Source organism: Plecotus auritus (assembly GCF_963455305.1).
Source record: "Plecotus auritus genome assembly, chromosome: 2".
NCBI classification, from domain to species: Eukaryota; Metazoa; Chordata; class Mammalia; order Chiroptera; family Vespertilionidae; genus Plecotus; species Plecotus auritus.
In genome coordinates, this window is record NC_137771.1 from 5,043,128 (window position 1) to 5,058,644 (window position 15,517).

Sequence of the window (15,517 nt, forward strand, 5' to 3'; positions counted from 1 at the left end):
TCCTCTCCCCTCCCGAGTCCTGCCACCTGCCCGGGCGCCTGGCTCTCTGGAATCGGATGCCTCAGGGTCAGCCCCTGGAGAGGCCCCGTCCCAACCCCTTTGATCGTCCCTGTCCAGATGTGGTGGTCAGACCCAGAAACAAGGAGGCGATGGAGGCTCGTGAGAAACTTCACATCCAGGTTAGGAGAGAGGCGTCCCCCTAACGGAGGGACTGGCGCTTCCCCGTCAACATCAGCCCGCCTCGTGGCCAGGCTGCGGCATGAGAGCCCCCAGCTTCAGCAGGAGGCGTGCGGTGGGCCGGAGGGTCCTGGAGGGGGGACCCTGGGACGGCTCCATGGAGAAGAGTGCGGGCAGCAGAGAGCAGGGAGCCTGGCACCGCGGGTGCAGGGGCCTTGCCAGGCAGGTGCTGGTGCAGCCCCTGCTTCCCTTCCTTCCAGAGCCTCTGCCGTTCGGCTGCTGTCCTGCCCCCTGTGGGCTGCCTCCTTCCTCCTCGTCCCGACTCGGGGGGCGTCCATCCCTCCTTGGTATCTTGGCTGTCCCCAGACTCCCCATTATAGACAGGAAGATGATGACAAGAGCACAGCCACAAATACTGGGTGCTACAACGGTGCCAAAAACCTCGTGACTTGTTAGGGGCCCTTCCTCAGTAATGGCCTTCTCTGCATGGGGGGACCCGCCCCGCCCACTGGGCACAGCCATCAGGCCATCCCAGGGTCCCCCCTTCCGAGGGCTCTTTCCATCTCAGGACCTCCTGGTGGGTGTTGTGCTTTCGGGGTCCCGCTGTCTTACAGGAAAGATGTAGTCAGTCTCTCCTGGATGGGGACAGCTCACTGTGGGGAGGGATGTACCGTCAGTGACGCACCATCCAGACGCTCTGATCTGACCAGACAGGAGCTGGGGCGGCCGCGGCTCCAGCAGCCGGGGCTGCAGCACCCTCCTCACACTGCCTCTCGTGGCACCCAGCCCGCGACGTCCTGCCTGCCGGGCCCCCCGCCGCTCCCTGCACCACTGCATTGTGGGAGGCTTGGGAACAAGGCGCGGCTTCTCCTTAGGGATAGGTGGGGTGCTCTGCTCTCGAGAAGCGGGGCCTGTTCTCCCGAGACCCCCACGGGTATCTGAAATGCTTTTAAAACATCAACAGTGACGGGACACAGTATTTCAGCTTTCCATCTAGGCGTGCCCCCAGCTGTGGCTGTCAAGGAATAAGAGATGCTTCACGTGACTGTACCCCGCCTCACAGCCTCACTGTGAGGCAGAACCCCATCAGACAGGCACGTGTCCATGTCGTGCTGAGGGCTTTCCTTGGTGAGGAGGGGCACCCCGAAATCCATTTCTCTACTTTTGACTGTTCAGACTTTCCTCACGGCTGCGATTTAAAGGACTGTTGCTCCCGTGTGAGATGGGAGCCTGTGAGGTGGTGCCTGTCCAGGGGCACGCCCGTTAAAATTCTGCTTCCGCTGGCAGGCGGCCGCTGACCTCGGCAGCACAGAATCAGTGCCGGGTGGGGAGTCTCCTCCCTTTCTGGGTCAGCATCTTAGCCTTTCTGCTCTAGAGATGGACACAGGTGGTTGCAGGTCGGGTGCCACGGTGGCCACGCGGGGGCGCTCACGCACCATCCCTGCCGGTGTTTTGCGGTCTGACTCCCAGGCATTCCCCCTGTGTCCCCGGAATTCCCCGGGTCCTGCTCCCATTTTTGCATTCTGCCTCCCTGGGCCCTTGGCCCCAGCACCCCCCGCCCCCCAGCTGTTCCTTGGAAACTTGTTGCACTGTGGTTGCAACACCAGAGAGGAAGGGACCTCCACATGCCCGCGCCTCAGTCTGGGATAAAGGGTGAGCTGTCACCACTTCTGAATAATCGTGAGTCACTGCAGGCCTGAGCCGAGGATGTCCTGTTCTTAGAGGGCTGCCTTGCCCCCGAAGGCACCCTTGGTCTGTGGGGAGTTTGCACATGGGCTTGGGATGGGGCAAAAATGCCAAAGGTTTCCTTTCCACAATCAACTGCTGTCTTGAAAGTCCCCTGGGGGACACTGTCAGCACTCACTTTCCCACCCCTTCCCCTTCCCCTCCTTGCCCTGAGCCGGGAAGGGAGCCTCAGAACCGGCCACCTCAGCCGGTGCTTTCCAAACGTTTGGGACCGTGACCCACAGCCGGAACCCTGTCTCCAGCCCAGCGTGGTCAGGACCTGCCTGAGAACGTGTGCCCTCTCTTTTCTGTCTCATTAAGAAAATGCTGCTTGTCATCCGCTAACTTGAGCTGATACATAGTTTGAAAAACGCTGCTGGAATCCAGCTTTAGCCCGTTCCACAGCCGAGGACCCAGGCTTGGGAGGGAGCACGCCTGCCTGGCTCCCACGGGGACACTGCCACCGTGCTGGGCCTCGAACCCGGGCTTCCCAGTCCTGCAGCCTCACGCCTGGGCCCACCCAGCACAGCGGGGCTGCCTGGGCCCAGAGCAGGGGCTCACGTAGCACCACAGGGCTGCTGGGGCGTGGTGGGGGGCGTCACGAAGGGGGAGCAGTGGGTGGTGAGGAAGCCCTCCCCAGAAGCTGGGAGCGATGGTGACGGAGGGGCTAAGTCCCGGGCTCAATACCAAACATTTTGCACAGCGTGGTCTGGTCTGGTCCTTTCAGCACCCTGTGAGGCAGTGGGAGGAGCCTCATTCACTGGTGATTTGGGAACTGACGTCTAATGACAACAGGCCAGTTGCCCCTAAGCCGGGTCTTAAGGATTCTAGACGTGCCCTCCCAGCCCCCCGCGGGGCCGCCTGCCTCCAGGGAGCCCTGGCGGAGCCCTGCACAGGCAGAAGGCCTTCTGGGGGGCCTGTCAGATTGGCATCTCTGGAGAAGCATTGTTGCCATGTGTGTCTGGAAAGGAGGAGGGACTTTCCAGGTTGCTGTGAGCTGGAATCCGATTCTGATCTGGGAGCCGTTTTCTGCTAACCGCAGGCGAAACCGTCCCAGTCCGTCTCCGGGATGCTCCTGCCCGTTTCTCTGCAGACGGCGCTTCATAGCAGCTAATCAGCACTCTCTGCCGGGGCTGGTACCTCAGATCTTCCCCGGGGGGTCGTTCCGGAATCACAGGCTGGGCTCCCGGCCTGGGCGCTCCGTCCTCCCCGCCCCCCCGGGGATGGCGTGGTAGAAAGGAGGAGGGCGCCCATCAGACCTTTCCTACAGTTTAGTTTTCAGAAACAAAATCTTTTCCATGGAAATACCCACAGCCTCACGTCGGCATCGGCCTTCAGCGCGTCTTTATCTTCAGCCAACGGGCCCCGCAGGCCTCAGTCCACGCGGAGAGAAGCTGCCTGGTGCACGTCAGGGAACAGCCCCAGGAAAGGCCAGTGGTGACAGGGCCAGGGGCCCCAGTGACCGGCCAATGCGGTCAGCACCTGCCGCCCCGGGAAAGACAGACTCCAAAGAGGGCAGGGCCCACGAGGGCCGGTCCCCTGCGGTCACTTGCTGGAATGAAGAATGTGGGCTGCAGTGTGTCTCCCCCCCCCCCCCCCCCCCCCACACACCTCCCCTATGCTCTGCTGGGCACCGCAGGCCTTGAGGTGCCACTGGCTTTCTTAGGTGACGATTCCATGAGAAGGAGGGCGCTCTTTTCACCCCCGGCTTCTGCATTGGGAAGGACCGGGTGAGAGGAGATGCCAGCAGGGCCTGCGTGGGTCCCAGGGCCATTGGCACCTGTGCCTGGTTTACACCTGGGAAGGCCAGGCTGTCGGGTGCTCGCAAGACGCCTGGAGGGGGTGTGGGCACTGAAGCAGGTGTTGGGTCTGGATGGCGTTTCTGTCCTCTGTCCGGGGCTGGGAGACGGTACTGGGCTTCTGCCGCGAGGAGCAGGGAGCCGGGGGAGACCCCCGGGTGGTGGGGAGGTGGTGGGCACAAACGCACCCCCTGCCAAGCAGCAAGACTGCTGTGCCTTTTTGCCAAGAGAACTGCCCGGTTTTTATGGGAATACCGGGCCCTTAAAGAGGCCTCAGACAGACACATTCAGAGTTTCAAAATGACTTTTTCTATGTCAGATGCAACATTTATTTTTTTAAACAATAAAATCGTTTTGCCAAAATTCATGTTTTCCTTTTTTCTGTGGGAGCTGGAGGGTGGTGGGCTGTGGCCTCGTCACCGGGCTGTGTGTTCTCGGAGGAGCGGGGAGGGCAGCCTGGAGGACCCACTGCAGACGCGGGCTGCAGAGCCCAGGGCTGCATCCCACCGCCCGAGGTCCCTGGGCCTCCTGGATGCGCCCGTGGCCAAGACGGCCCCTCACGGATTCCCCACCTTCCTGGCAGCCCACCGGGTGGGGAGGACGTCCGCCGGGGGAGTGCACTGCGGCCCCTGGGAGGGAGGGCCCGGAGGGAGCCGTTCCCAGCAGCAGGACCAGCTGGCTTTGTCATGTCCTCTGCCTGATGCTCGCCCCCAACCCCCAAACTGTGCCACGTTCCAGGAACGTAAGGTTGTGGGCGCTCAGATAAAACTGCAGAACCACGGGAGGGGGGATGGGAGGGAGGTGGAGAGGGCCAAGAGCCAGAGCGGCGTGCACATCAGAGGGTGGGCTCCCCAGGGACTCAGAGGCACAGGTGACAGACACCCCCCGCCCAGAGCCCACGGGGGAGGGATGGTCCCGGCGGTGATGAAGGCTGCAGACCAGAGTCCGCAGTCCCGTCCTGTCCCCGATCACGCCTCTGCCCGGGAAGCACACAGGGAAGGCGCTTCCTGGGGCATGTAGCCCGGGGCTGGGACAAATCGGTGTTGTGATGGGCACTGGCTGTGCTGTTGTCATGGAAACGTGGCCAGGTGGCTCACTGATACCCCCTGGGGAGCCGCCCTGCACTTGGGTCGCAAGCGACAGAAACCCAACTCGAACGGGATCTGAAAGAACAAGGCCACGCTGGGCTCCTCCCCGGAAGGCCCGGCGTGGGAGCAGCGTCAGCCGAGCTGGACCAGGGACCAGGGACCAGGGCGGCGTCCCCAGGACACTGAGCTCCGCTCCCCGTGCATTAGGGTCCTTAGATTTAGCGAGTAAATCGACAGGACACCCAGATAAATTCGAGTTTCAGATAAAGAACAGAAATGCAGTTCAAGTAGAAGTATGTCCCATGCAACATTTGGGACCTACTTCTACTAAAACGTTACTGGTGGTTTTTCTGAAACTCACATTTACCTGGGTGTCCCGTGTTTAATCCGGCGACCGTGCCTGTCCCGCAAGGGGGCGTGGCTGCCAGTGGCTTACAGCCCCTGGACCAGGGGTGGGCAAACTTTTTGACTCGAGGGCCACAATGGGTTCTTAAACTGGACCGGATGGCCGGAACAAAAGCATGGATGGAGTGTTTGTGTGAACTAATATAAATTCAAAGTAAAGGAGCGGAGGGGAGAGCAAGAGAACCGGATAGAACAGCCGGATCTGGCCCGCGGGCCGTCGTTTGCCCACAGCTGCCCTGGACGGTGCAAGATGCCAGGGAGGGGAGGGCATTGGGCTCATGGCTCTGCCTGGGACGCCCTGGCGGACTTCGTTGGGTCCAGCCTGGGTCCCTGGGGCAGGGGCAGCACCAGGAGGGGCCTGGGGAGCCCTCGCCCCTCCCGGCCTCCCCTCCCCCAATTCTCGGCTGTGAACAGTCATGATTTTCTCAGTCTTTGTCCAGTGCTTTGCCCATCAGCTTCCAGGCAAGAACCCTGCTCCCTTTTCTAATCACATCCCTGCCCCAGAGCCCTCATGGGAACGGGGCAGGGCCTGCCTCTGGATCGGCCCCTGGATGGGGGGTGGGGGAGGGAGCGGACATGCCCACATGGATGCGCCACGCGTGTCAGCGCCTTAGACCCGTGGCTCGTGCCCACCGGCCCTGAGGAGCCAGGGCGGTCTCGCTCACTGGCAGACGTAACAGGCGCAGCAGCCGTCATTTCGTGTTCCGGAGAAGGGAACATCCGCCCAAACGTTTTTCTGATCATCCAGTGATTCCGGGAGCCAGTCTCCCCCACGAAACCCAAACCCAGCGGCTTACAGCAGAGCTCTGCAGCGGCCTGCGCCGACCCCACCGGCTCACTGACCCCCCGACCCCCACCGGCTCGCCGACCCCCCGACCCCCCGACCCCCCGACCCCCACCGGCTCGCCAACCCCACCGGCTCCTCGACCCCACTGGCTCGCCAACCCCACCGGCTCACCCACACCACCGGCTCACCCACACCACCGGCTTGCCGACCCCACCGGCTCACTGACCCCACCGGCTCGCCAACCCCACCGGCTCGCCCACCCCACTGGCTCAGAGCGCAGCTAGAAGGAGCCGGAGGGGCCGCGCCCAGAAGTGCGGTCAGTCGTGCGCCCGGAAATGAACGCGGGTCACGGTGCTTTCCTTGGCTCCCCGCCGCCAGCGCTAACATCATCCCGGTGCCTCACTGGCTCCGAGGCGGCCACAGCCGCTGCGTTCTGAGCGAGGGTTTGATTCCGTGCAGATATGATGACTTACCGGCTGCATGGAGGGTCTCCTCGCTCTCTGGTCACTGTCCCCCTCTTCATAAGGAGAGCCGGTGCCACCGAGGCCCCTCCCCGGCCCCAGAGAGGTCCAAGGAGAGAGGGTGACCAGCAGGGTCTCTGTTTGCCCACCCTCCGCCTCCTCGCCCGCCTCTCCCCGAACCTGGGCCCCAGAACCTCGGTCTGCACGGTGCCTCTCCAGCGCCCGGGCCCCCGGCTCCTGTCAGATCCGCCAACGGGACAGTGTGAGGTGGGAATTTATCATCCCGCTGTGAGGTCGCCTGGATCGGGCCGTCCCCAAGGAAGGACACGGCGCTCATGCAGCCTGGCCTCCCCGTGTGTCTCATCTCTTGGGGTCCCCGTGCTGTCCCCTGCCATCGACCCTTCCTCCCACTCCGCAGGTCTCGGCTGCGGCTCTGCCCACACCGACACTTCCCGTGCCCTCGGAGGGTCTGGGCCCAGGACTTGGATCCCTGCTGCTCGCGGCCTTCGCAGGACCGCGGGCTGTGAGGGTCAGAGTTGGGCTCTGGGTTCGAATCCTGGTCATGCTGGTTCGCTGCGGAGCCAGGGGCCTGGTTTACCACTGAGCTCGCTTTCCTCCTCTGTTAACCGGGTAATGGGGCTGCTTTCTGGGAAGGGGTTCAGCGTGGCCCTCACTCTGGCTCCCTCAGCGCTGGAGGCACACACAGGGACTCGTGTCCACTCACCAAGTCCCGTCATCTGACACTGCAGGTCTCTCGTGTCCCAGGGGCTGTGACACAGGGGACCGAGCCCGGCCCTGCGCACAGGAAAGGACAGTCTAGCAGGGCACTCAGCTGCCGACAGGGCCGGCCCCAGGTGCTGCCGCCGTCCTGCGGGGGGCGCAGGTGGACAGGAGGGCGGTGGGCACAGGAGGGCTCTGGGGAAAGGTGCCGGGGGCCGCAGATTACGTTCAGTTGCCAATTGACTTCACGTTTCCCCCCCTCCGCCCCCAGTATTTATTGAGCACCTACTATGTGCCAAGCACTGTGCTTGGTTTGGGCATTAATGGGGGCCCAGGACAGAGGAGGACCCAGCCTGTGGCTCCCAGTCTGGTAGGGAAAGAGACAGGACCAGGTGGTCGCAGGCTGGCTGGAGCTGCAGGGGTGCCTGGTGGGGGCACTGCCCAGCCTGGGGGCACCACAGACGTTCTCCAGGGGCTGCTACAGCGGGGAGCCCTGGTGCGGGCCATGGGCTCATCCTCCGAGAGCCGTGGGCCGAGGGTGCGGGGGCTGTGGCTGTGGGGTTCTGGAGGCTGATAGAATGCAACTCCCAGGCCCCCTGGCCCAGGAGGATCTGCTCCTACTCAGTGACCTGGGAGCCCCTCCGAGGACTCGCTCAGCTGTCAGGATTGTGGCTGTGGAGGCAGATTGGTCCACAGAGCTGTCCATCAGCAGCCCAGGCGGGCAGGGCCCCTCCTCTGTGCCTGCTTTGCCCACGTGCCCAGGTCTCAGTAGATCTGCATGCCCCTCCCCCAGCCACACCTGGAACCCGGAGCCCCTGATGGGAGGCAGAGCTAGTCTCTGGGCCTTTGCTGCCATCCCTGTGTCCTTCCCAGCGGCCCGGGGAGACGGGGTGACCCCCTCACAGGCCAGCTGCAGGGTCGCCTGGAGCCCCTCCTTGCCCCGGGCCCTGCTGGGCACAGAGACGCACAGGTTGACAGATGGCTTCAGGCGTCTGCTGCAGAGTGTCTCCCCGATGCGGCTCCCAGACAGAGCTCAGCCCACTCTTGCTGAGTGCCAGCCGCCTGGGTGGTCTGGGAGCGGAATGAAATCCAGAGGCCAGAGGAGCGGGGTTCCGATTGCCACCAATTTCCTGAAAGTTCCTTCTGGAGCTGGTTGAGTGGGGAAAGCAGACCCCTCACTAAAACCAGATGTCAGCATCTGTCCCCACCAGCCCAGCACCACCCACCACACAGCCGACGAGGAAGACCCTGCGTAGAGGAAGCCACTTCTTAGCTGGCACCTAAAAATATTGGCTTGGGGTTTTTTTTTAAATAGAAAAAAAATTCAACTCCCTTCACCCTAGTCCTTCCCCTCCTGGGTTCCGAGTGGGCACCCTGGGGACCTCACCCAGACTCGGCTTCCCCAAGGGACTGGAGCAAGGACAGCGTGGAGGACAGGAAGGGGCTGGCCTGCCCCTGGGGGCATTCCTGGGGGAGGTGGGGAGGGACTGACCGGCATTGTGTGGGCCCAATCTCGCAGAGCACCATTCATCCCGGGAGGCACTGGGCATCTCTGTGGCACATAGAAATCAGCGGACAAGGGCGACCAGATGACCCAGAACATGAGACAGGGGCAGGGAGGTGCTAATGCCCAGAGCCACCTGGCTCCTGACGGCGCCTTCGCCTAGATCCTCCACGGGCCTGTGCCAACAGGGGGTGGCGGCTGGGGCAGAACCTGTCCCTCTGGGTCGGGTGCCAGCGCTCTGCAGGGACTGAAGGCTCTGCTCCCACATCTTGGTAGCTGGCTGCATGGGGGTCCTCAGTGGCTGGCTGCAATCATTACGGTCACAAGTCCAAGGTCACTTCTTTATTAATTTCTTTTCAAAGTTGTGGGAACTTCCCTCCAGCCTGGCTGTCACCCAGTGTCTCATTTTAAAGCCACTGAAACCACATGATTCCTTCATTCTGATGAGTGACAATGTCTGATAGAGCTACACTGCAATATCATCTGTTGCCAGCAGGTGGCACTGTCCAACACGTGATCCTTAATGAAACCCACAGAAGTTTAAGGCCAGAGTCTATGAAAGGAATCAATGTACTAATTCATGAATGCTGTAAGATCAAAGTTCTGTAAGATAAGGCCCACTCTACTTCAGTGTCACTGCATGAGATAAGAAAATCTTTTGTTAGAGATGCAGAATTGGTCCAAATTGTATTAATACTCTTCAGTGTTCTTTCTGTTCGGGTGGATCTTGCCACACTTCTGTATTATGGATCCCATGCTTTTCGAGGAAACCTCTTTTATTTTTTTATTTATTATTTTTTTAAAATATATTTTATTGATTTTTCATAGAAAGGAAGGGAGAATGATAGAGAGTTAGAAACATCGATGAGAGAGAAACATCGATCAGCTCCCTCCTGCACACCCCCCACTGGGGATGTGCCCGCAACCAAGGTACGTGCCCTTGGCCGGAATCGAACCTGGGACCCTTCAGTCTGCAGGCCGACACTCTATCCACTGAGCCAAACCAGTTAGGGCTCGAGGAAACCTCTTTTAAAGAAGATATATCTTCATTGATTTCGGAGAGGAAGGGAGAGGGAGAGAGAGAGATAGAAACATCAATGATGAGAATCATTGATTGGCTGCTTCCTGCACGCCCCACACCGGGATTGAGCCTGCAACCCCGGGAATCAAACTGGGATTCCTGGTTCATAGATTGATGCTCAACCACTGAGCCACAGCCAAGCAAGGAAACCTCTTTTTATTCTTGTCAATAATAATATGTAACATGTGTCCATTATCTGGAAAGTCCTCAAAACCCTATGGTTTCCTTTTAACACAATCCCCTGCACATGTGGTGCTCAATTAATATTTGTTGAATGAGTGTCCCTCACCCCACAAATTCTGGGAAACATGTAGAGCTATACTACCGATGAGGAAACTGAGTCTCAGAGGTTAAGGAACTTGCTCAAGGCCGCACGGCTGGTGAATGGCAGAGCTGGGGTTTGGGTTAGGCGTGTCTAGTTCCAAATTCCTTGCCCATTTACTCCAATCAGCAAAGGGACTTGGAGAAGATGGAGTCCCTCATGCTTATGAAAACAGTAGGAGCCCGGCCAGTGTGGCTCAGTGGTTGAGCGTTGACCTATGAACCAGGAGGTCACGGTTTGATTCCCCATCGGGCACATGTCTGGTTGCGGGCTCCATCCCCAGTGAGGGGTGTGCAGGAGGCAGCCGATCCATGATTCCCTATCATCATTGATGTTTCTCTCTCTCTCCCTCTCCCTCTCCCTCTCCCTCTCCCTTCCTCTCTGAAATCAATAAAATATATTTAAAAAAAGAAAGAAGGAAGGAAAAAAAGAAGGAAGGAAGGGAGGGAGGGAGGGAGGGAGGGAGGAAGGAAGGAAGGAAGGAAGAAAGGAAGGAAGGAAGGAAGGAAAAAGGAAGGAAGAAGAAAACAGTAGAATTCTGCTCTAGGGGCCCAAAGAGTGCACGAGACATCTCTGGACAGACTCTTCGTCATCAGAAAAAGCAGCTGCTGTCCATTTTGCTATCTTATAATTTCTCCCCGTCATTTTCCCGAGACAGATTAGAGACGTGAGCAAACTGTACTGATGCAAGTGATGAAATGTGTGTGTGGGTGGGGGTGGAGCTGGGGGGGGGGTGGCACCACCAGGATCCCAGAATCACCCTCCTGCCTCCTCACCCTTGTGGGACACAGATACTTAGCTGAGGACTTGGAGTCAGTCCGCAGATTCCTGGATGGTGTTTATCAGCTGATGTCACGGCATTGCAAGATTATGTATCTTCTAACAAGCGATATATCGGCGCTGATATGAGGAGCACACAGGGGCATAATTTGGTCTCCTCGATTGCTCAACACCGCTCCATGCGGGTCTCTGCTGGATGACCAGCTTCCCAAGCTCATCTGGCCCACCAGCCCGGTGTCCTGGCGGGGAGGAAGGCCCTCAGGGACGCCTCTGGGAAATTCAGGTCAGCAGGATCTAATTACCTGCATGGATCAGAGCTGGGAGTTTTAGATTCATGCTGCAGGAGGGCGGGGTGAGAGTGCTGAGGACGTCAAACTGGGAACCATCTGTCAGGGTTCCCATCAGAGGTGGGGTCTCTGGCCCTAGATAAACAGACCCTGCTCCTTGAATTAGGTCCACGCAACCTGCACTGTCCAGTCTGTTCCGGAAGATGCCTCCAGGATGAGAAGTGAGGCCGCACCGTGAGAGGACAGCACCCGAGGGGGGCGCACACTTGGTGCATTACAGCACTTGGATCACGGTTACCCCTTTGGGGGAGAGGAATGAAGCCCGGAGGCAGCTGTGCTTTTTCAAGACCACACTCTGGGGTACACCAGGGGCCTGGAAAGACCCCCATCCCCCTGGCATCTCTGTGCTCTCACACCTCTCCCACGGGCCTGACGTCCATCCGGGACAAGGCACACTTCTCAAATTGCAAAGTGGCTAAAGGGAGTCACGCGCCCTTTTAAGTTCCAAGCGCCTCTGGCCTGTGGGCAGTGGCTGCCCACCTGACTAGGCTGGGCTCAACGCCCCTAGGCAACTTGAACCAGGAGTGTCAGCTGAGTGGCCAGGATGCCCACACAGGCCTGCCCACCCCATTGCAGCCAGGTGAGCCACAATAGTTTCAAAATTCAAAACAAAGCAAAACTGATTTACAGCAGGAGGTGGGAAGACATCAAACTTTGGAAGCTAACAGTCCGGTTGGGCTCCCAGCTTTGCTAGGCCAGGGCCTCCGGCCACGTACGGCTTCCTCATCGTTACAATGAGCTCAGCAGTCCTGCCCTTCCAGGTTCTGGTAGAGATGAAATAACTAGAGACCACGTTGTTTATAACAGCTTCTCCAGCAATGCCAATTCCCCATACCCTCCAAGGACACTACGCACAGCGCGGGGTGGAGGAATGTAAGATTTTGTTCTTAAAAGAGTAATTTCTTTTAAAACTTCCCAGTTCTAGGGTGCAAGTGGCTGCTATGTAGGGGATGGGGAGGAAAATGCCTTTGATGAGCGAGAGCCACAGGACACCGTGTAGAGAAGTCGTCAGGCGTGGGGACCTCCAGGCAATTGCTCGCTCATTCATTCATTCATTCATTCTTCATCACGCATGGAACTCAGCCTGCTGTTTGCCTGGAGCCATCAGGCGCTGGGGTGCCCAGGTGCTCAGACCCTGGGGTCTGAGAGTCCTGAGGAGCCCCCACCCCCGCGCTTCTCCTTATGGGTACCGGGTACCCAAATGGACGTGCATGGGGACGCTGGAGCGGGGCTCATCCCTGCCCACAGCCCCTCTCCTGTGCCCTAGAATTACGGAACTTCAAGCTGCTGGGAATGTCAGATGAGGCAAGCGAGGCCTTGCTCCGAGGTTACTGAAACAACCCCCGCTCCCCCAAGAGATTGTGAATTATTATTAGCAAGACCACCCCCTCCCGGGGCTGGCACTGCGCGCTCCTTCGCGTGTTGCAACTCCGGCCTCTGGCGCCTCCGGAGGGACCGACGCCTCGGCGCCACCCCGCGCGCTCCAGCGGCCTCGGTGGGGCGAGGAGGGAGCGGCGGAGGGGGGCGGCCGAGGGCGCGGGGCACGGGAAGCGCTGCCCGCCCCCCCGCGGGACCGCCGGCGCCCCGCGCCCCTCCGCCACCCCAGCCTCACGCAGCCGCCCGCACGCCCGAGCCCGGGGCGGGGCGGGGCGGGGCGGGGGCGGGGTCAAGTCGGGCCGCGCCCCCCCCGCCCCCCCGCCCCGCGCTAGGCTCGTTTTTTCACTTTAAAGCCTTTGGTCGCTTTTTCTTCTTTGCACAGAAGTCGCGCTCGGGCGGCCGGCGCGCTCGCACAGGAACCAGGCTCCAGGCGCTGGCGCCGGGCCGCGGGGAGGAGGTGACTTCGGTCCCTGCGGCGGGCGCGGCCCGGGCGCTCGAGCCTCTCGGCCCCGGAGAGCGGGCGGCGGCGGCGGCCTCCCCGGCGCGGTAGGCAGGGCCGGGGTCGGGGAGCGGGTGGCTGCGGGCCGGGCGGGGTGGGCTCGGGGATCGCGCACTTGGGGACCGAGTGGGTGGGCGCGGGGAGCCTGCTGTCGCCTCGGGTCCCGGGAGAGGGGGTCGGGCGCCGCCCATCGCCGCTGACGGTGCTGCCGCTGCAGGCGCGGGCGGGTCGCGGCAGCCGGGGGTCCCCACCTGCAGGGCAAGACGGGGCGGGGGTCCCCGCGGCTGCGACGGCCGTGGCGCCCGGCTGAGACTCGGCGGCTGCAGCCCAGGTGAAGGGGCCTCGGGCGCGCGGCCCCCGCCGACTTCCAGGTGCCGGGACCCCCCGGCCTCTCTGTTCCCGCGACAGTCCCGCGGCCGAAGCGGGGGCGCCCACCTGCCCCGCCCGCTCCGCGAAGTTAGTTTCGCTTTTCCCGCCAGTCCGCCCGCATCTGCAGCGCCGCGGGACCGGCCCCCTCGCTCTTCCCCTGCCTGCCCGGTAGCGCCTCCCCCGGGGAGCCCGCTGGGCGACACCCGGGCGGCGCCACCCTCCCGCCTCCCCGGAGCCGCCGCGGCTTGGAGCCGAGGGTTATGTCAGGGGATCTTTAAAACGGAAAACCCAGGGCAGCCTGGTCCGTGGGTGCAGCCCTGCGATGGGTCACCTGGTCCGGGTGTGTGAGGACTGGCGATGGCCCTGGTCAAGTTCAGGGCAGAGGCTCCTGGGGATGTGAATGGCCCCGCTTGGCTGCGCCTGCAGAGACTGCAAGTTTGTGTGTGAGAGAGTGAAGGTGGCGTGTGCCTGAGCTATGGTGCGGTGTGAGTGAGTCCCTGTGAGCCCGTCCGTGTGGTGTGGGTGTGTGACTAGGTGTGTAAATGTATGTGAGAGTGCATATGTGTGGCTCTGAGGTATGAGTGTGCTTCTGCATACGTGTGTGTCTGGGAGTGTGTGTCTCTGAGTGCATCTCTGTGTGTGAGTACATCTGTGTGTGTGTCTGAGTGCATCTGTATGAGTGTGTGTCTGATTGAATGTGTGTGTCTGAGTGCATCTATGCGAGTGGGTGTGTGAGTGCATCTGTGTGTGTGAGAGTGCACCTGTGTGTGTCTCTGAGTGCATCTGTGTGAGTGTGTGTGTGAGTGCATCTGTGTGTATCTCTGGGTGCATCTGTGTGTGTGTGAGTGCATTGGTGTGTGTGTGAGTGCCTCTGTGTGTGTGTGAGTGCCTCTGTGTGTGTGTCTGAGTGCATTTGTGTATGTGTGAGTGCATCTGTGTGTGTGTGTGAGTGCATCTCTCTGTGTGTGTGAGTGCATCTGTGTGTGTGTCTGAGTGCATCTGTGTGAGTGTGTGTGTGAGTGCATCTGTGTGTATCTCTGGGTGCATCTGTGTGTGTGTGAGTGCATTGGTGTGTGTGTGAGTGCCTCTGTGTGTGTGTCTTGAGTGCATTTGTGTGTGTGAGTGCATCTGTGTGTGTGAGTGCATCTGTGTGAGTGTGTGTGTGCATCTGTGTGTGTGAGTGCATCTGTGTGTGTGTCTGAGTGCATTTGTGTGTGTGTGAGTGCATCTGTGTGTGTGTGTGTGAGTGCATCTGTGTGTGTGAGTGCATCTGTGTGTGTGTGTGAGTGCATCTGTGTGTGTGTGTGTGAGTGCATCTGTGTGAGTGCGTGTCTGTGTGGGGTGAGTGTGTCTCTGAGTGAGTGTGTGTCTGAGTGCATCTGTGTGTGTGTGAGTGTGTGTCTCCGAGGGCATCTGTGTGAGTGTGTGTGTGGGGTGAGTGTGTGTCTGTGTGGGGTGAGTGTGTCTCTGAGTGAGTGTGTGTCTGAGTGCATCTGTGTGTGTGTGTGAGTGTGTGTCTCCGAGGGCATCTGTGTGAGTGTGTGTCTGTGTGGGGTGAGTGTGTGTCTGTGTGGGGTGAGTGTGTCTCTGAGTGAGTGTGTGTGTGCCGTCCATGATCACCTGGCTGTGGACCCTCTGGTCCCTGACTTTGGGCTGTGTTGGACCCCACACTCTGGACTAGGGGGCCCTGCTGGTGCCAGCTGAGGCGGGTGCAGATGCCTCTCCCTCCCCCCCTCTCTTTCTCTGAAAATGAACTATACGCTTTGGGGTGAGTTGGCAGGGGCTGCTTCCTGAGTGAGTAATATTTAATTAAACACTCCAGCCGGTAGCATCAGAAACTGGTCATGAGTGAGTTTTAACAGGTGTTGATGGTAAAAGCGCCGTCCGAGTGACTAAGGTTTGGTGTCCTTGGAATAAGCCTCCCTGGGGTAGGAGGGGGAGGGTTGTGGGGTGTGAGGAGAACAGCAAGCAAGGACGGGGCTGCTCCTCCCTTCTCTGCCCTCTCCCTTCCTGGGCTCCCACTCTGGGTGGTGGGTAGCACTGGGTGAAGCTCTGGGGCAGAGGCTGGCTTGCAGG

The 15,517-nt window shown here is 60.2% G+C and overlaps 1 protein-coding gene across 2 annotated transcripts in view; it reads left to right on the forward strand.

Moving 5' to 3' along the window:
* The first annotated feature begins 78 nt into the window (after positions 1–78).
* SPSB1 (splA/ryanodine receptor domain and SOCS box containing 1) overlaps positions 79–15,517 on the forward strand; it is a 76,858-nt gene continuing 61,419 nt past the window's right edge. Inside the window, exon 1 of one of the 2 annotated variants that reach the window (XM_080658273.1) lies at positions 79–179. In XM_080658273.1, coding sequence (XP_080514399.1) covers positions 118–179 — 62 coding nt within the window. In that variant the 5' untranslated portion in view covers positions 79–117. Of the gene's footprint in view, positions 180–12,955; positions 13,120–15,517 lie in introns of those variants that run through there. The other variant, XM_080658274.1, reaches the window with a different exon arrangement.